At 39.3% G+C, this 21,463-nt stretch overlaps 1 protein-coding gene across 5 annotated transcripts in view; it reads right to left on the reverse strand.

Annotated features, from left to right (window-relative positions):
* Positions 1-230: 230 nt before the first annotated feature.
* The window catches only part of LHX9 (LIM homeobox 9), a 59,271-nt gene continuing 38,038 nt past the window's right edge, over positions 231-21,463 (reverse strand). For 2 of the 5 annotated variants that reach the window (XM_066597187.1, XM_066597186.1), the window contains exons 4-5: positions 17,007-17,203; positions 231-707 (exon numbers count right to left, since the gene is read on the reverse strand). In XM_066597187.1, coding sequence (XP_066453284.1) covers positions 651-707; positions 17,007-17,203 — 254 coding nt within the window. In that variant the 3' untranslated portion in view covers positions 231-650. Of the gene's footprint in view, positions 708-1,284; positions 1,346-13,976; positions 15,868-17,006; positions 17,204-21,463 lie in introns of those variants that run through there. The other 3 variants (XM_066597182.1, XM_066597183.1, XM_066597184.1) reach the window with 2 other exon arrangements.

A 21,463-nucleotide genomic window follows, 5' to 3' on the forward strand; every position in this document is an offset into this window, starting at 1 on the left:
CTTCAGACGTCAGACAGTGGATTGGAAAGGGTTAATAATGGTTCCTTTTTTGTTTTCTTATATTTTTTCATATTTTTATTTTATGGTAATGACAATAAAATGATCGTGTTTCCTCTCACTTTAAAAAAAAAAAGCAGTAAATTACAAATTTGCTACATGGGACTGACCCCAATAGGAAAAAAAAATACTAATGAAGAGTGAATAGACATAAATGATACATAAGTCACATTTTTAAGAATACATTTCTGCAAGCATGTTATAAAGTGTTTCTTTTTACATTTCTGTTAACAATTTTATTGTGCTTAAAATCAGGCAAGTCATCCATAAACTTTGCATTCAAATCGTATAAGATTCATTAATGCCAGGTTGCTCCATTGTGTATATACATATTTTATAATGTGATAGAGAAATCTATAAATCTCCAAATTGCAACTGATAAATTTGTTATGCCTTCCATATCTAAACTATAGCACAACATTCGAATTATCAGCCAATTATGCATATGAAAAGGAAAAAAAAAAACAATTCTCAACATTCAAAAATGACAAATGTTTTATAAATATATGTATAGTTTTTGTTTTTGGCTAATTTTGTCTTTGTCTTCACTGCAGTAGGTTTTCCGATCAAACTTTTCCCCTTCTTTAAATACTTTAGGGAATTTTCAAACGCCGGGTTGTATGGCTGTTAAACCCCGAACATTGTTCTCCCTGAAAAAAATCATAGCAAAAATGTATTAAACTACAGAGCAACCTGGCACTAACGGGGTAAGCAATTATTTTAATTGTGATTTGATTATTATTATTTTTTTTTTTTTTAGGAACTAAACCCAAAAAAATAAACCAGCTGCTTTAATGTGAATTTTTCGACTTTGGAGCTACTTTGCAGAACTAGACTAACATTAATTATGGAATGGCTCTCGTTAGCTGCAGGAGCAATCCAGATCTGTTGCAGGACTACTAAGTGACATTCAAAGTCTACACAGCCTCCCTGCCTGCCTGTCAGCAGGCTACAGACCGTTGTGTATAGCAATGGGAAGTCTATAAGTGCGAAGCAGACTCGTGTGTTTTAGTCTGTAACCGCTGACGTAGAGGCAGGAATGTTGCAGAGCATTTGAGTTTCCTTAGGTAGTCCTGCAGTGTTTTCAACAACCGGAGCAATTATGATGATGGTGATAATAATAGTATTAATTTGATTTTACTTTTGAAGCCATGAAAAAAATGCAAATTGTCTTTGAAGAAAAAAAACATTTTTGGGTATACATTTCCTAAGCAGACCTATACAAACCTTGTGGGAAGTCTGATCCTGCGGTCATGTGTAGTCTGCTCCCTCTACTATTATCTGTAAGCTAACAAGAAGAGGATGCATTTTTATTTTAGAGGTACTGGAGCAATAAAAACTACAAAGTTGAACACTTTTGTAATATTTTCTACAAAGTAGCTCCAAATAGGTGATGCACTTAAAATCTTCACGAGTTCCAGTTTAATAAATGGTATATACCACCCTGTGATAAATGGGCAGTATATGCCAATATTGAGCAGCATTGCTGACTGTGAATTTCCACGATGTTTTTGTTGTGCATGATCAATAAAATGAGAAGGATCGGACCAAGAAGGACTATGTATACATAGAAGCATAATTTTTTTTTTACTGGTTGAAGCCATCAATTTTCTTACCTTGAAATAATTAAAATAGAGACATTTTAAGAAGACCGTGAACAAGTTCTGATTTTCAGTGGTAAATATGTAAGTTTAGTCTTCTGATTGTGTTATTTTTATATGGGTTTAGTTCCTCTGAAAGGCACCAGTATAATGACACTGTGTAAACTGACAATCGATGAAATGTACCAATAAGGCTCCATATGCAATGAGCGATATGTTTTTAAAGAGGTTGGACAGTGGTGCTTAAAGGGGTAGTCCCATCTTGGGAATTCTATTTCAATGTGTTTAAAATTGCAAAACCATACATTCATCCGTAAGATGCTTATTTCCAAAATACTCCGTTCTTCAGATTTTGCAGCTATTGATTCCTCTGCCTTCTGGTTGCTTACTGCTATTTGCCAAGGAAACAGACCACAGCTACTATGGAAAGAAATAGCAGAGCATAGCAGTAGCTGGTGGCCAGGCTAAAAGCTAGCGTGATCTCTGCAATCAGATTTAGATGAAAGAAGTGCGCAAGTGCCGGCCTCCTCTCTTCCTCTGCTATTTCTTTCCAAAGAAGAGGTGGTCAGTTTGCTGGCAGCAAGCAGTAAACAATCAGAGGACAGAGGAATCAATATCTGCAATATCTGGAGAACGGAGCGTTTTGGAACTAAACATTGTTCGGCTATTCCGAACACATTGAAATTGGATTTCTGAGATGGGAATACGCCTTTATTTTTTTACTGCAGACTGGCACTGGTGTATAATAATAAATAGAGCTATACTCACTTGTTCGATGCCCCCACCACTCTGGTTTCTTTCTTCTCCAATCCCCTATTGTCCCCACATGTTCCTTAGAAGTATGGTGACATTCTGTCTAGATTGTAAGCTCTGCGGCCAATCATTGGCCTTAATATTGGTACAATAATTATGAGCCTAGACATCATGTGACCATGCTATCTGGAAGTATGCGGTGGCTGGAGGACACTGGAGCCATGGGAGCATGAAGGAGATCCCTATAGACCTATTTATTATTTTATACCTGTGCCAGTCTTAAAAATAAATACCACTGAATGATCCCTTTAACTTGTGTCAAAAATGCACCAAATTTGTGCTACAGCAGCCCACTTACAGCATCCTCTTCCTTGTTACGATTCCTTATACCTCATTTCACCCAATTGCATTCCGCTTGCACCTAATATAACTTAAATCATGATATACTTTGCTAGAAAAACTCATGCAATAATCCTAATTCTATAAGCACTTTTCAAAAAAAACCAAAGACCATGTATTACAGATCGTTTCCATGCAACATTAGCTAATTTAAGGCACATATTTGTAAAAAAAAAATTACATTTCTCAGACCTTGTTTTCCCCCAAAAGTTAGAAAACTTCGTTAATTCTAAGTTATATATATTTGTAGGAATCTCTTTAAAAAAAAAGACAAGCACTTCAAATATAATTAACGATATAATTCCATTTACCTTTCGGTTCTTTTAAGATACGTTCTGAAAGCAGAGTTGATTGGCAAACAAGCTCTAAATAAAAGTCCACTAAATGCAAATCGTTTATTCACACAAATTTAATCAGATTTCACAAAGGTTTGGTCCATAAATATTCAAAGGGAATTGTTCTATACAATGCATTTCTCAAGAAACAAAAAATAAAACATGGACATTTGTTCTCTACTACATACTGTACTGAAACACGAAGATGTATATATAAGATCATCATTTGTAGCCACCTGACCAGCTGAACTGAAAGTCAACTCTCTCCTGTAACAGATCATTGAAAAGTTTGACTTTATATTTTTTTTTTATTCAGAAATAAGAATTAACCATACAAAACTATTGAATTGTCAAAAAGGAAACATTTTAACAAACAACACAAAGTCATCCTGATTTTCACAAAGTACTATAAAGTACAGTAAGGCACTTGAAGAACTGAGATACAACCCCTATATAAAGGAGTTTCATTTATCTTAAAGGCAGGATATACAGACTGGGGTGAATATGGAGCCTGAAAATCAACAGAGATTTATGTACAGAATGTTATCAATACTTTGATCGTATGGAAAACGGAGACAGCCATCTTGATTTGTAATGTTTCTCATTGCGTAAATTAGGTTCATTCGATCATGTGCAATATATTCTTGATTGTTTTGCTACTATGCAAAATGTAAATGGACCTGACCATTCCTTAAATGCTTCGTCCTATCTGTTTATAGTACTGAATATAATCATCCAAAAAGTTTTATTCATTTTTTTGATCATCGTTGAAGGAGTAAAAATAATAACAATATGATACCCAATCAATGATTTCAAATGGATTAACATGGTAAGAACCCTGAGAAGTTTGATCATCCGGATATTGAAACTAAATGAATGAAATGTTCATTCATAAGCAAAGAACAAATAAAAAGAGTTTAATTTTGGCTCAAAAGTCCTGAATAAATTTCGTAACATAGTCCTAGATCATTTAACTATATTGAGCAGCTAAAATGTATGTTCATAGCTAGAGATGAGTGAGTATACCCGCTAAGGCTAACTACTTGAGCGAGTAGTGCCTTAGCCGAGTATCTCCCCGCTCATCTCTAAAGATTCAGGGGCGGGTGGGGGGCGGGGAGCGGCAGGGGAGAGACGGGAGGAACGGAGGGGAGATCCCTCTCTCCCTCTCTCCCCCCCGCTCTCCCCTGCTCACCGCCGCAACTCACCTGTCACCCGCGCCAGCAGCCAAATCTTTAGAGACGAGCGGGAAGATACTCGGCTAAGGCACTACTCGCTCGAGTAATGTGCCTTAGCGAGTATACTCGCTCATCTCTAGTCATAGCTTTTAATATTATTTAAGCCATTAATATACCAATATGTACAGTTTAGGGAATATTGGTTTTTGATCATCACAGCCGGGAAAACGAAAAATGCTCAAAATCCTCATCAAAAATCACATAAAATGTTTCTGTTGAAGTCTAAGTACTTTACTGCAGTCGCAGGAAGTGCAATGTTAGTAAATAAGAATTTAGGAATTCTCCAATTGCAGGTTTTCCGCTACAGTGTTCAGGCAGTTTTAGATCATGCTGGCATTTTTTGTGGCCTTGTTGTCCCAATGGACCTCAGTGAAGAAAAAAGTTATGTAAAAATGTATTTTTACATAGGATCTAGCAGTCTATTACGGTATATACTATAGAAATAGCTGTAGAACAAATTCTAGAACTCGTCCTATTAAAAAAAAAAACCAACAATGGCCGCTAAAACCACATGAGGTATGTAATTCTGCCTTTTTTTTAAACTCTGGACAATGCTAAAATTATACATAGTCATTTTCTGTACAGATGATATATTGAAACAGTACTATGCCCCAGTGTCTATATTAGAGCCGAATAAGGAATGTAGATGAGGGTGTCCATGACATGCTGACTACGTAACACCTTATACAAATGATATGAAGGATGTGCAGCAATCATATTACAAATGGGAAATGGCCACTCCATAGCACTACTTAGTCTCACTACTATGTTCATCCTCTGGTCCAGCATTGAGTTCCAGCAATTACTTAAAACAGTTTGCGTCTCACTAATGGGGGGGGGGGGGGGGGACTCAGCATCATTTAATAGTGCAGCATGTTAATTTACAGGATCTTCTGTGAACCCCTTAACGTAAAACACTAATTTAATGTGCAAAAGCTTTATTCAATCAAGCAAAACATGGATTCAGAGCATGGTACACAATCATTTAATAATAAAAAAAAGAACATTCACCAATGTCAAAGGCATTTGCCTAAAATACAGAATGTCAGATAATGGCAATGGATTTTTTTAGACCTACTGATCTCCTTGTAAGTACTGTATACTTGGTATGTTTTAAGACTCTACATTATTTTATTGTATCCTGGAGGAAATAGAATTTGCATATATTGCTTTTTCCAAAGGAAATCTGGGACTCAAATATTCAAAATTGACATCTTTCCATATGTTGTACTGATGAGACCCGAAAGGCCTGAAATAAGTTGATGGAAGTTGGAAACCCTAAAGGAGTTGTACCAAGATTACAAATTATTCCCTATCCACAGGAGAGCCGATAACTTGCTGATCGGTGAGGGTTTCACTGCTGGTTTTAGGATTGAGGGTCCCGAATTCACCATCCTTCTCACTATGGAGTAACTACACCCTCCACAGTGATGAGGAGACTGAAAGACATGCTCTGGTATTTCCGTTAGTGCCATTGAAATGAATAGAGTCTTGACCATACATGCTCGACCAGCGCTCCAATCATTCTGACATCACTGCAAAGGGAGAAGTGACACCGTAGTGACAGGCAGAGGGGGACATTGGACGCCCAATTCTTAAGATAGGCAGGGGTCTCAGCTTTGATACCCCCACCATCAACAAGTTACCCCATATCCCGTGTATAGGGGAATCCTTGTAATCTTGGTGCTGCCTCTTTAAATTACTTAAGTAATGAAATAAAAGGTTCACTTATAGTGTATTTTAGACAATACGTGTAATTTTCAAAAATAAATTGGATGACTTGAGTTGTTCTGATCCGGAATTACAGTCTGCATTATAGTTATTAGCTACATTCAGGGTTAATGCAGGCTGTTATTGGAATCCATCAACAAACAAGCAGTTAACAATTACATCATATAGCAGCTGGATGGTTCATTTTTTGCTACATGGTCTTAGTCATCAAAGAATACTGGGAGATTTCAGCTTTGAAGCCAGCGCACTTTTGAATGCAGCTTTGGACTGTAATACAGACTGCAACTCGTTAAGTAATACAATGTCTATACAAAGTTATTCTAGGAGACATACACCAGTGGGTTTGATTGCAAAGATGGCCACAAGACAATTTCCAATCTGTCAGTTCACTATTAGAGATGAGCGAGTATACTCTCTAAGGCACTTTACTCGAGCGAGTAGTGCCTTAGCCGAGTATCTCCGCGCTCGTCCCTAAAGATTCGGGGGCCGCCGTGGCTAACAGGTAAGCTGCGGCAGGGAGCAAGGGAGAGTGGGGGGGAGAGAGGGAGAGAGAGATCTCCCCTCTGTACCTCCCCGCTGCTCCCCGCCGGCCCCCGAATCTTTGGGGACGAGCAGGGAGATACTCGGCTAAGGCACTACTCACTCGAGTAAAGTGCCTTAGAGAGTATACTCGCTCATCTCTATTCACTATCCATAAAGAATTATATAAGAAAGATGGGTTTATGCTTTTACCCTAAATCACACCAATCTTGTCCTTAGGCATGTCCGGAATTTACTTAAATGAGCTGCAATACTAGACACAACCCATGGAAAAGATGGCGCTGGTTTTGGAAACAAGAATTGGAACACAACCAATTGTTTTTAGACCTGTGATGGAAAGGAGCTATATAATTACCTTCTCTTACAATGGGGCCTTGCTGTGTTTTGCAAGTAAGTCACAAAGTTAATAAATGTATTACTAAACTAATTCACATAAAAACGAATGAAACAAATGGAACTCCAGTATCATATGCGTCCAATGCGAATGCCCAACATGCATTTTTTTTTTTGTAAATTTGCTATTACTAAGCTTGGTGCTTCCAGATTATAATTGTAATTAATTCACAGGATACAATAAAAATAATTAACAACCCTTTGCACACGAGATATTTTATACAAAAGTAACAAAAATAGTATATATTAGAAATAGTTCATGTTTGTCTGGTACAATCTGATTATTAACAAATGAAAATCCATGAAAAATTTTAAAAGATTAAAAAGAAAAATCCATGAAAAAAGCTCACTTTTCACAAAAAAGAATCACAAATCATATTTTGCTTATTTCCATCTAACCTGAAAAATAGATACTAAAACATGATTTTAAAGTAATATTCAGGATATGTACAATCATGATTGTTTCTTACATTTAAATGTCTTTTTTAATAAAATATTCATGTTTTTAGTTGTTTTCAAATATTTCAAAATTTATTTTTTTCCAAACTTTGATAAATTATAAAAGAAAAGACAAATATCAACAGAAACAGAGAACGTGAATGGGCAAAAATAAGAATGATGGGATGACATGGGATGAGCAGCGGGTTAGAAAAGAAAACTAAACTGTCTAACAAAATGGGAGTAGATGTATTCGAAACCAATCTAAGGACATTGTGGCTTGTGAACCTGAACATGGCTGCTGTTTGAAAGCAATCTAAACTTCATTATTGGTCATAGGGAAATGATTGCACTCGCAGGTCTTTAACCAATAAATATATCTTAAAGGAAATATTGTATGAAGGACATTTAAGGAAAAAAAAGTTTTCTGGGATTTTGCAACTCCTAACTATAACAGAGCAGTAAAGGAAAGATTATTAGAGATGAGCGAGCATACTCGGTAAGGCGATTTACTCGAGAGAGCATCGCCTTTTTCGAGTAACTGCTGGCTCGTCCCTGAAGATTCAGGGGGGGGGGCAGGGGCAGGGGGTTGCGGAGGGGATTGGGAGAGAGAGAGAGATCTCTCTCACTCTCCCCACCGCCGCCCCCCGTGGCCCCCCAAATCTTCAGGGACGAGCCAGCAGTTACTCAAAAAAGGCGATGCATACTCGGTAAGGCGATTTACTCGAGAGAGCATCGCCTTTTTCGAGTAACTGCTGGCTCGTCCCTGAAGATTCAGGGGGGGGGCAGGGGCAGGGGGTTGCGGAGGGGATTGGGAGAGAGAGAGAGAGATCTCTCTCACTCTCCCCACCGCCGCCCCCCGTGGCCCCCCAAATCTTCAGGGACGAGCCAGCAGTTACTCAAAAAAGGCGATGCTCTTTTGAGTAAATCGCCTTACCGAGTCTGCTCGCTCATCTCTAAAGATTATATTTACTTGTATAAGGCTGTCTGTTACATTTGGCTAAATGAACAGCAGACCAATGTGATATTGCTCATGTCATTTTTATTCATAGTCTTATCTATCAGAAAACTGTTTGTTGCGATGAGATATGGAGCCCTTTTCTGGTGTATTTTTCTCATAATTTGCAATCATTTAGCATTACTTGCATTAACAATAGTTGATTGTGAAGAGTTCTACACTTCTGTTGTCTGTGATCAGGCTATAGCTAGGAAGTCATTAATACTTGGCATACCCCAGTTATGTCTAAAGCTAAAAAGTTACGAAAATATTTATATGCATTTACCTATCACAATATGGACCTCTATACTTCTTTTTATGGTGGCCTTTTAATAGGGCAATCTGATGGAATTGATTCTTCTTAATTTCTTATTAAAAAAGTGCTAGTTTCACACAGAAGATGTTGTTAATAGCCATGAAGTAGGGGGTGTAAAATGTCTTTTCAAAAAAATTGGGAAACCACTAGCTACATATACTCACCACCCTTTGTGAGCCCTCTTAGTCTGGGTTCAAATCCATTCCATGTCTTTCCATTCTTCAGCTCCATCCCAAGAGCGGAACAACAGAAAGATTAGAAGTGTCGGCTATGCTGAACCCGAATGACATCAGATGGACCCCACTGACTATATTGGGGTCCGACCAGCTTCTGGCATGTTGCCCAGAATTCTGCCAGATGAAACAGCACAGCATGCTAAAATATTTCATCCAGGATATTATGCTGGATCTGCGCTGGAGGCTTCGAACGGAGGCTCTGGTGCAGATGTGAATATAGCCTTAGCAGAGCCAAGAGAGTCACATCACATAAAACCCCGCAGCTTCCATTCAAAACAAGAAAATCCTTGTTTATGAGTCAATGGGCAACGCTTACTTCTATTAGCTATATTCCAGAAGAAAACTATATTTGTGTGTGTACCTAGCACTTTTTTAATGCAAATACTGCAAATTGTATTAAACTGTGTGCTCAGAACCCATTATACAGTTGGAAGTGTCTGATATTAGAATGCATGTGTGTTTAATAAGCACTACACCTCAATGTTGCATTGTGTGTCACTGTCATCTACAGTTGTGGTCATCTTACATGGCCAGTGCTTGTATACTATTATGCAAATTAATTATTTAGTTTGGGTCTGGCCTATAGCACTGTTCCTGCCTGATCCGATGATGTATTCAAATAATTTTCCATTCTAATTAATTGATGTTAGGACCATGGCATATAAGCAGCCTTTAACATGTTGGCTCAGGTGTCTCGAGACAGTGGAAAGAGCTCAGAGATGAAAAGCTTCTTCAGGGGATAGTCTAGCCTTCAAGCAGAAAACTGGTCTAAAAAAGTTTTAGACATTGTGCATCGTATTTTTCCAGAATAGATTAGAAATTAAATATTGTTTTTGTTTTCTTAATGCTCAAAATGTCTGCACTGTTTTTATACGTGAAGCATAACAGGTCTTAAGGTCCTTTTACATTGGGTTATTGCTGGGCACTAGAGTTGAGCGAACATACTCTACCAAGCTTGATGCTCGTTCAAGTATTAGCATACTCAATGGTGCTCGTTACTCGAACGAGCATCAAATCGGGTTTGACCCCGCCCCAGTTTTTGGCTCCTCCCCACTGTGATGTGTACTTATTATTTCTTTCTTCTAAGCTTGGATAAAAACCTAGAGCATTAGATGCTGTGTGCACTCCAGTGGTGATGATGTATTTCATTGGTGCATTAAGAGTCAAACATCAAACACAAGGAGCATCATGTCTCCCAACTGTGTCCCAGAATTATATTTTTAACCCTTTCCAATCCACTGTCTGACGTCTTCCTACTTTCTGACTGAAGCTTGTACAGCTCCAATGTCAGAAGACGTCCGACAAGGTATTCTTACCATCTATTGCCAGCCACTCTGCTGTAAGAGCCTCTCTGGTGCACACACACTGGCTTTAACGAGAAGATGGCACCGTTGTATAACAGCAAAAAGAGAAAGCCTTTTAGGAAACCCTGAATCCAAAATTGGATTGGAAAGGGTTAATAGCAAATACTTCTTTGCAGCATATATTAGAGAACTGGATAGACAGAGATTGTAATATACTGTCTATGAGAGCATTCCCATTGCCAGTGAAAGTAAATCAGAATCCCAACCATCACAATTTGTGTTAGTCACATTTTTACTGCACCACAAAGAAAAGGTCCTAACCAGTCTCACTGGGACATAGTGTGGGCAAGAAACAATATATTAGGGCATGCTCTGTATGCAGTTCACTAATAGTTATCATGTAGACTATCTCCAAACCAAAGTTACTCTTTAAACTTTAATTCTTCCAAAAACCTTTCACAGTTTTAAATTCACATAAGTAGTCAAATAACTTTGCAAATATTTTACAGTTTCTATATGAAAAAATGCTGTACATTTTACATTAATTATCCCTCTCTGTGTGCATATGGATGGATCTGTAAAACCGCACAAGTATTGCACCTCTGTTTTCCCCCAATTTCATAGGGAGACATTTCTTACATAGAAATCCATGAAAGAAAATTGTGCCATCTCACAGTCATCCTCTCCTTGAAGAACGGTAGAATTTGCTACTGCTAAAAGACACCCTAGAATGGCATATAGAGTGCTTATTAGAGAACTTGAGGGATTCCATCTGCAGCCATCCAGGCTCCATACAAGTCTAGCTGTGTAACACTCACCTGGGCTCCTAAAGCTTTCTGATGAAAGGCAACAGACCAAGGGTTGGTTTCACATCTGTGTTGGAACCTCCAGTCGAAGGTTTCGCTTTAGGTTTGGCAGAAAATGCCAGAAGAAGAAGAAGCGCTGTATGCAGCACTTTTTTTTTTTTTTGGCTAAAGGCCGGGTAGTTGAGCGGAAACTGAATGGACCCCATTATAGTCAATAGGGTCTGTTCAGCACTGTCAGTTCCATCCTAACATGGAGCCCTGGGATTCCCCTTTCCTGCTCCTTCAATGGAGCAGGAAAGCAGAACCCCTAGTGAAGATGTGAAACCAACCTAAATTCTAGACTTAAGTTTAGACATGAAAGAAAATCCAATGTTACCCAACATTAATCAAATACATAGAATCATAAAATGGTAGAGTTGGAAGGCACCACCAAGGTCATCTGGTCCAACCCCCTGCTCAGTGCAGGATTCACTAAATCATCCCAGACAGATATTTGTCCAGCCTTTGTTTGAACAATTCCATTGAAGGAGAAATCACCACCTCCTGTGGTAACCTGTTCCACTCATTGATCACCCTCACTGTCAGAAAGTTTTTCCTAATGTCTATTTGTGTCTCCTCCCTTTCAGTTTCATCCCAATTAAATAAAGCAAATTATCTGCAAAGTTATGCAACATTTAATGTGAAATTCAAGAGTTTCATTCAAACTGCTCAAAATGATTTTTATGCCATGACATTTCACATCAGTTAGGTATTCAAAAAATGACCCTGAACTCCTACAATGTAAGGATAGGGAAGGAGACACAGATTCCAACAATGTAATTCTTATCTCCAAACTAACTTTCACTCTCTTGCAGAAATCTGGCAAAAAGCCTGTGCTCTGTATTGCAATGCATCCCCCAGACTCCTAACAAACAGTACAGCAGGACTCCTGAAAACTTCATTCACATGTGGAATCCGGCCCGTGTTCTGTGAGGTAGTGAAGCATCTAGTAGTCCTGCTCTACTATTTCCCTGAGCTTCTGAGGATACATTACAAAACAGAACACAGGTCTTTTACCAGCTCACTGCCAAGGAGTGAAGGGAGTTCAGAGATAAGAATTACATCCTTGGAATCCGTCTCTCTCAGCCATCAAGACATTAGAGTAGTTCAGGGCCATTTTTCATGGTGACGGATTCTTTTTAAGCTGTTAGAAAAAGAAAAATGCTTTCAGAGAGAGAAATGTAAGCTTCTTGTGTGACAGAGATAGAAATGCTGCATTTTATCTGTAACTGTAAAAACTTTATATTAAATGTTCCGGATCTGTACAGGGAATTTCTTATATGCCAAGTTCCTGACATTTCCTATTGCCTACAACTTTAAAAGTATTTTTTTTACTGCTGGCATAGAGATTTTACTCCTGTGCTCAAGAATGACAGAAATAAAAATTGCATGCTGTATGTCTGGTCGTTCTACTATTCCTACAATCCAGCGCCCAGGAATCGGTTTCGGCCAAGTTTACACTAGTGTTTATCTTGACATTTTTGAGTTGCAGAACTGTAATATGACAATTACAGCCTCCGAGGTGCTCTATTCTACCTTTTGTTAATTCATATGGATTTTTTATGCTGGATTCTGTATGAACCCGACAGAAAAAATGGCATGTTGAGATACAAAATGCAGAGGTAAAAATATCATTGGGAACAGAGGCCATGCTACATCATTGAATTCTCAATGAAGAACCAGATCCAAAGTTGTTCTAACTGCCTATTGTCCAATCAGTTCACAAAAATAGAGCATACAGCAGCGATACTCTAGTGTGGACATGGGCTAATTACAACTCCTTACAGAATTGCTCATGATTCCTGTATGAAACCAAAGCACGGTTGGTTTCACTGAAAGAATAGCAGATTTTCATGCAAAAGACAATTAACTGGAGACTGCTCATGGTTTTAAGCCTTTTTCAATGGGTCACAACATATTGGGGCAGTTTCACATCTGCGTCAGAACCTACAGCTAAAAGTTCCATCACAGATCCAGCTCAAAATACAGCATTCAGCGCTTCTTTTGTCCAAAAGTTGGGTAGCTGGACAGAAAACGGACGTACCCTATTATGGTCAATAGGGTCCATCCAGCACTGTTTGGGTCTGTCTTGGGACGGAGCCTGCGGACGTGTGGATTTCCCTTTTCTGCTCCCTGAACGGAGCAGGAAAGCAGAATACCAAGCGGAGATGTGAAACCCCCCTTCAAACATTCACAAAGTACACCACTTTAGTTAATTGGGAACATTTTAAGACATCTTGGAGTCATAGCAAATTAGCCTTTTTACTCTGGATTTACTGATATTTGCACTTATTTTTTCAAGGTTATGGAAATAAGTATAATATAATTTCCTAAGAGGCACTTAAGAATGAACTTATTTATATCATACCTCAAATTCGCAACTGAAAAATAAAGTGAAAATCAGTGTATTTCCTTAAAGTAACCCTCTAGGGTGGAGCTCAAAATTGATATGTAAGTCAGTACCTATGGGGGAAAGATTACCTGCTATATATTATTCCTCATATCTAGCTCCTTGGCTGCTTTTTAGATCAGCTCTATTAGTTCAGAGCTGCAAGTATAGTTTAGCCTAGTTGTGGGTAGTCTGGGACACATCCTTTGTCTCATCATTGGCTAAGAATGTAGAAGAGGCTTCCTGAACCAATGATGAGACAGGGGTGTGTCCCAGACTACATCAGATTAGGCACTACAGTTAAACTAAAGTCATAAATCACAGCTCTGTGCTAATAGAGCTGAGCTAAAAAGCAGCCAAGGAGCTAGCTCTGTGGACAAATACATAGTAGGTAATGATTCCCTGTATATATGCTAACTAACATATCAATTTTCAGCTCTTGACTGGAGTGTCACTTTAAAAAAGACCTACCAAAAGTAATATATAGTATAGGTCCTTCAGTTTATATGAAACACATGAAAACTGCTTTTAATAGCCAACTTTTTATCAGGTTATCAGAATCTGAAAGTCCTCTGCTCTTAGGTCTTTATAACAAAACTTTCTAGCAGTGGCATAGTTATTGTGAAAAATGTGGAGATTTACAAATGTCTTTAAAGGGTTTGTGCCAAGTTTTATATTTATACCCTATCCACGGATAACTGTATGGTTGGTGGAGGTTCGACTGCTGGAAACCACACTGATTATGTGAAGGGTGTCCTTTGCTCCCTTGTGCAGTGGTCAAGCATGTGTTCATGGCACTGTGCTTGGCTTGTATTAAGGACCTTTGCAATCCCCCACTGATCAGACACTTATTCCCTATCTTATGGAGAATTTGGCACAACCCTTTAAGACAACTTTCTGTCTTAAACTTTTAAAATAAATGGTCATATTTCTAAACCAACAGAGGTCGTGGCTTTAGAGTCACATCAAGAGCAACTGATTTATAAAATGTTCTCCGCCACTTCTGAACCGTGTGTGATATTCCACACAATACACTGAGAATTCATCTTTGTAACTCTCTTGCCATTATGTAGATCCAAAATCCCCATCTATATCTAAGTTTATTCACTAACTGTTGATATTCAAGCTTATCAATGTGGATGTGACTCGGATCTAAAAATGGTCCATGATAACAGTAAGCTGGTGGTGAAGGTGCAATAGAGACTAGGCTTGTAATTTCAAGCACTGATAACTTAACAAAGACTTTTTCGCATTTTTCATGTAAACCAAAGGAGCTTTTATATAACATTTCCAGTACTACTGCTATTCATGAGTCTGTTCATCGTCTGTGGACTGTCAGAAGGCATTAAGAGATGCACTTAGGCAGTTACTGGTTGATACAGACTCAAGAAGAAGAAACAGAGTACAGCCATGTAATTCCATTGGAGGCAATGTATTATAATGACATCAAATAGCATTAGCAACTTTTAGTGAAAACCAGAGGATTTTAATAAATACTAGACTTTTTTCTTACTTAGTCAGACTGCTCCATGCCAACTAAATTCTTGAAAGAAGATGAACATAGTGATATCTCTACATGGGCAGTCATATTGATAAAAGGGAATGAAAATGTATCAGTGAAAATCACAGTGAGAAGAGTAAGACATAGGTGCAGAGGGTACCAAGTAGGCATCAGTCCCTGCAAAGTCAGACTACAGTACTGCACCAGGCTGCAGCACTGATCTAAGTTTGATATAACCCAGGAATGAATCATTGACAACATAGCGCACAATTATATATGACCGTTTGCCTGCGTTCTACACATCTCTTGACTCTGTCCTACACAACATCATCCATGGCGGCCCATGAAGGTTACATATTGTTCAGGCAACAATGACAGCACATAAGAGATGCCTATATGTCGTGATTAATTCACTGAGTGACGGCAGAGTTGATCCTTCTTCTAAAACGTTCGGTTGATATATCCCAATTAGAGGGTTAAATGCACAGTATTGCAACAAAAAAAGAGACAGCAGAAGACAAGAAGAGTCTTAGTACACGTTAAAAAAGATTGGTAAGTGTAGTTTGAGAAGGGCTTCCGGACTCATGATTGTCCATGTTTGGGGTTACAGAGGCCCCGACATTGAGGGAGGGGCTGGTGAGGTCTGATAATGTGGATGCGCCACCTGTTGGTGTAAGTGCAGCACTGTCCGCTGATGCTGGAGCGCTGAGAGAGGCACCTTCAACCTTATCGCCTCCCCCATTCTCCTGACGTAAAAGATTCCTTCTGAATTTCGCCCGTGCGTTTTGAAACCAAACCTGCAAACCAATCCCAGGGCATTCCTTTTACCGATTATTTCGTTTTTCTTTACCCAGATTCTTAACTGGGTATGTTTTTTATACCTACTACTATCACCTTACAACACATGGGTCAACAAAAGGGCCAACTATTCTACAACCAAAAGTCACACTCAAACTTCTAACAGTATGGGATTTACATCTAGTTATTTTTAATAGTGCAGTTTGTGTCTTTTTGTTTTTTGTGTTTTTGTTTTTTTTCCCCCAAAACCAGGATTGGGTCTTAAACAGAAGACAATTTTAAAGGAAAGGCTTAACCCTTTCCAATCCACTGTCTGACGTCTGAAGACATTATGATTTAAGGCTATACAGCTCCGATGTTAGAAGATGCCCGTCGGGGTTCTCTTACTGTATATTGCCAGCCTCTCTGCTGTCGGAGCCTATCCAACATGTCACCTCATGCAGTACTGGCTTCAGCCAGCAGATAGCGCCGTTGTATAACGGCAGAAAAGGGTAAGCCCCCTAGGAAAAACCAGGATGGAAATTGGATTGGAAAGGGTTAAACTTCTATTATGGAGTCCAATCCTGGTATTGGATTAATAAAAAAAAAACATGCAAAAACACCACTGTGTGAGAAATGCCTTCATGAACCTAAAAATGAATGCAGGTAAATAAACTGAAGTAAATGATCAGCCTGCCATTACTGGACGAACTATCATCCAGTAAATTGGAATTATCTCTATGAGTTAGACGCAGGCTTCAAATATCAACGGGTCAATCATTCTTGTGAGACAAGTATAAAAGTGTTGCCTTGCCAAACAAAATCAAACTGCTGTCATGGGACTACAGCAGTCGTCTACTAAAGTCTCATTAATGGGAGTAGTGGAAAAAATGACACTGAGAGCAAGTGGTTACTTTTGGATGACCTCCTCCTTTGTCTACCTTCCAAAAACATTCACCCACTTAAAAACATTACACCCTACAACTACTATGCAGGGTTTTTTTTCCCTGCTAAAACATTCAGTATCTCAATATAAGATCTGACTTATTTAACAAGGAAAAGTCAGAATAAAAGACAAATATTATTAATATAAAGGGGCCATTCTGACAAACCAGGGGTACCACAGGACATTGCTACGAGAGGAGAAATCATTGCTCACCTGTAGGACCCTTTTGGTTAATCCTGTTTTCTGAGCCAGTTGCTTCAAGTCCTTTGCATCTGGATTGTGGTTTATAGCAAAGTATGACTTCATGGTACGGAGCTGGTGATGTTTAAATGAGGTACGCATACGTTTTGTCTTTTGGGATGGAGGATAGGATTGGTCTCTGTCCAAATCTGTCTCGTTCTCATTGCAACCTAGAAGGAAAATTATCATTATAATTTATTATAAAGGGCCAATAATTGCAGAGCGCTATATATGTGCAAAAAAGGGTTTAAGTACATAACAGGAGACAAGATAAACCAGTGCAAAAAATGTGAACTTAATGAATGGCAGACTGGTGCAAAGCGAAAAGGAACCCTTTCTGTAAGGACTTACAATCCAATCCATAGAAGACAGTAGGTGGGGTTAGAAGCATTTGGTGGTGTAGTAGCAGTAGGGTTATTGTAGGTTGTAGGCTTTCAGGTAGGTCTTGAAAGTGGGGAAAATCTGATTAGTTGGGATAGTGAGTTCCAGAATATAGGGAATGCTTGGGGGAAATATTTGAGGTGAGGAGCAGACAAGGGAAGACCAAAGAACGAGATTCGAGATTACATGTGGGGAGGTATTGGGCTATGAGGTCAGAGAGGTATGGAGCTGTGGACGGCCTTGTATATCATTGATAATAGTTTAAACTGAATTCACTAGGCAATAGGTAGCCAGTGAAGAGATTGCAATGAGTGGCCGAATGTTCATGTTATTGCCATGAGGATATTGAAATAAGTGACTGCCAACACTTCTGATTATGCTTTATAACAATGAGATCTGCTGGCAATTATCTTGCATATTTGTAGGTTAAATTGATTTTCCAGGACTGAACTATTCATGTCCAATCCTCAGGTTAGTTGGTCAGTGAGGCGCCAACCAGAACCCACACTGACCAGCTGGGCCGTAGGGAGCCAATGTATTGCCTGAAATACACAGTTCCATATACACTGCAATGGTCTGGGATGGTGTTGCAGGCACAGTTCCCTTTTCAGTGAATGGCAACTTTACCTGAAATGCCATTCCCAGGCCATTGGAGTGTATAAAGAGGTGTCTGTTTTTGACAACACATCAACTCTGAATGTCTTTACAGCGATCTGGCAATCAGATGATTGACTGGAGTCCAGCGATCAACTATTAATGACCTACTATGAGGATAGGACATCAGTAGTTCAGTTCTAAAAGACATCTTTAAGTTAGCCAAGCATTGTATGATAATTACTAGAGAGCTGACCCATTGCTAATGTTTTCATTAAGGTTGTCCATCAACCTAGATCTGGCCCTGAATACAGTAACAGGGGCAGAGATGGTATTGTTGAAGGGATTGATACAAACGCTGAGCTCTTCTATGTAGCAAATCATCTCTTATTCTACAGTTTGTACATACAGAGCATTTATTATATGTATTATTGGTCCAGGTGCACATATATCGGTTGTATCTGGCCAGTCGGACACAACTGATGATAATTTTCAATAATTTGGCTCAGTACCCACAGCATCCAATAGTTGGACAGAAAAACACTGCATGCAGAATTGTCCTGTTTGGTGCACAACTAATGCTCTTCATGCCAGATACAATCTCACTAAAAAAAACTATTGGATTAGTTCTGTTATCAGAGGGAAGCTACACCAATCACAAGACATTTGGGACACAACGTCAGATGTCCATTTACACAATGGAATATTTTGTTTCCCTGTGCCAATCACTCAATTTACCTTCTACAATCAGAGCTAAATACTAACCAAATTATACAACTTTTATCAGGTTATTAGTCTATTAAATAATCTAAGAGATCTTTTACAGGGGCAGAATTAGCCCGCAGGACGCACGACAAGCCGCAGTAAATTCTACACAGAATGCCGCAGCACTGATCCATACAGATTTTGATGCAGAATAGAAAATGATGCATCAAAATCCGACTTGTGGGTTTTGGTGCAGAATTTGCAGTGGGGATTAAGGCTTCATTCACACAAGCGTTTTTGCATGGCTAAATTAGTCGTGCAACAAAATCACAACCATTAGAACTAGAGATGAGCGAGCGTACTCGGAAAAGCACTACTCGCTCGAGTAATTTGCTTTATCCGAGTATCGCTGTGCTCGGGTCTGAAGATTCGGGTGCCGCTGCGGCTGACAGGTGAGTCGCAGCGGGGAGCAGGGGAGAGCGGGCGGGAGAGAGGGAGAGAAAGATCTTACCTCCGTTCCTCCCCGCTCTCCCCTGCAGCTCCCTGCTCCGTGCCGGCACCCAAATCTTCAGGGACGAGCACAGCGATACTCGGATAAAGCAAATTACTTGAGCGAGTAGTGCTTTTCCGAGTACGCGCGCTCATCTCTAATTAGAACCAATGGTTTCCAATATATTCATACACATGAATGATTTTTAGCCATGAAAGAAAATCGGACCACAAAATATAATTCAGCGACCAAAATTTCCTGCTGCCAAAAAAATATGTCTTGACCTATCTTTAGACCGAAAAACACTGAAGCCTCCATAGACTCCTATGGGAGCTGGCACAAAAGGGAGGGAGAATGAGATTAGCTGTGTGCAACGCCAGAAAAAAATGACAGGTGCCTCTATTTAAGTCATTATAAAGTTATTAGGAGGATTTCTGCCGACCGAGGGAATCAGATCAGCAGCGCATTTTTTGGCAATAGTTTCTCCCGCTGTGTAAATGGATGATAAAACGCTATTTAAGCAGAAAAACGTTACTTGTTCGCGGAAAATCGCCCATTCACACGATTTTTGGCAGCGATGGTCACGATTTTATTGCGCGGCTAACTTCTGTGCGATATGGAGGCTAGTGTGAAAGAGGCGTAAGGGTGCAAATTTGGGTGTATAATGTGGGCTAATTTCAGCCCCTGCTTTACTAGCAACATGACTTTGTAAATCCAACCTTAGTAAATAATGTTTCTGCTGAGAGATGCAGCTCACACACTGCTTCCTCCTCAGACTTGTAAGTCCTCTTTGCAAAGCTAACAAAAAAAGTGACGAAAATGCTGATATAGTATTCATTTTGATTCCTTTCCATTAACAGGCAATTTCTGATTTTTGTCACATAATCAGATTTTTTGCAGGAATAGATAATAAGCTGCAAGATACGTATCACCACATTTGCTGTGCTTGTGATTGCTGAGATCGGACGTCTAGGATGTCTGCAGCAAATCACTACAATTAGAACGTGATAATGAAATGTATCCAAAATCCATTAGGGGGCACTGCAGCACTGTAGTGGAATGCTTCCTAAAGTAGACACCGCTCACTTTATATTCCCGGAGGGAATGCATTCTGACAATCCCGCATGTATAAAAATGATGTATAGTAAAAAAAAAGTCATTATATAAATAGGGCAATGTGAGAATTAACATTACCCAACAACACAGCCCCAACCATATAAACTGTAATTTCTGTATTTATTATGACATGCAGAATCATTCCACTATTTGATATATTAGTTGTCGTTATTGTTATTGCAGTCATACACCCTGAATCCTAGATGGATAGATTGCCGTTTTCCCCTTTTTGCTGTGTGATAACCCCCAGATTCCTCCAGAAATACAGTAAATATACTGTGATTCATTTAAATTTCTAACCACTAAAGCAACAAATGCCTTCGGGTCTGGAGTCCTTGAGATCAGATACAGGTAAGCATACTGCACAAAGGCCTCGGGGTATAAGACGGCTCATCACCACCTTCAAGTTTACTGAAACTCAAATCTTGGACTTTCTCGAAAGAGGATCCTCTGGCAGCCTATATTCTTACATATCACTTGCCTCCCACATACATCCTTACCTCTCCTGCTGATATCATACATACGCTGATCAAAAATCGGTCTGATCACAGAGAATGGAAGAGCTGTCAGATTCTGGCACTGATCGCAGTGATAAACTTTTATTTCAAGTGACTGGACTAATGCACTGAATGCCAGGAGTATATAAGGATTAGAAACCACATTGGCCACTAGGTAAAAAGGACAGCGGGGACTGGGACAGAAAACACCGGGAACACAAGAAAAGTTGTCATACTGCTGCACATTCTTCTAAGAAAACATAAGGGAGGCCATCTATGATAAGCATGAACTCCTGAGGAGGTAGGGACACACATCGATCTTATGGCTCCTTGCTGAGTACAGTCACACTTATGTCTGGGGTGCTGTGCAGAGTATTATAGCATATCTCCCAACTTTTGAGCAACGAAAAGAGGGACAACTGTATGGGCACATTTTTAGAACAGGCCACACCCCTTTTTGTGCTAAGCCACACCCTCTGTACCCCCTAATAGTACCCTTCAATGAACCCCTCATAGTAATAGAGATCAAATCTGGGATGGTTTCAACATTAAGTAGTAAGTAGTGCAGTGTAGTAAACTGGCAATCGAATGATCACATATTCAAGTCCACTCAAAGAGTTAAATAAGGTTTGAATTAAAAAAGAAGG

Source organism: Eleutherodactylus coqui, chromosome 3 (assembly GCF_035609145.1).
Source record: "Eleutherodactylus coqui strain aEleCoq1 chromosome 3, aEleCoq1.hap1, whole genome shotgun sequence".
Lineage (NCBI taxonomy): Eukaryota > Metazoa > Chordata > Amphibia > Anura > Eleutherodactylidae > Eleutherodactylus > Eleutherodactylus coqui.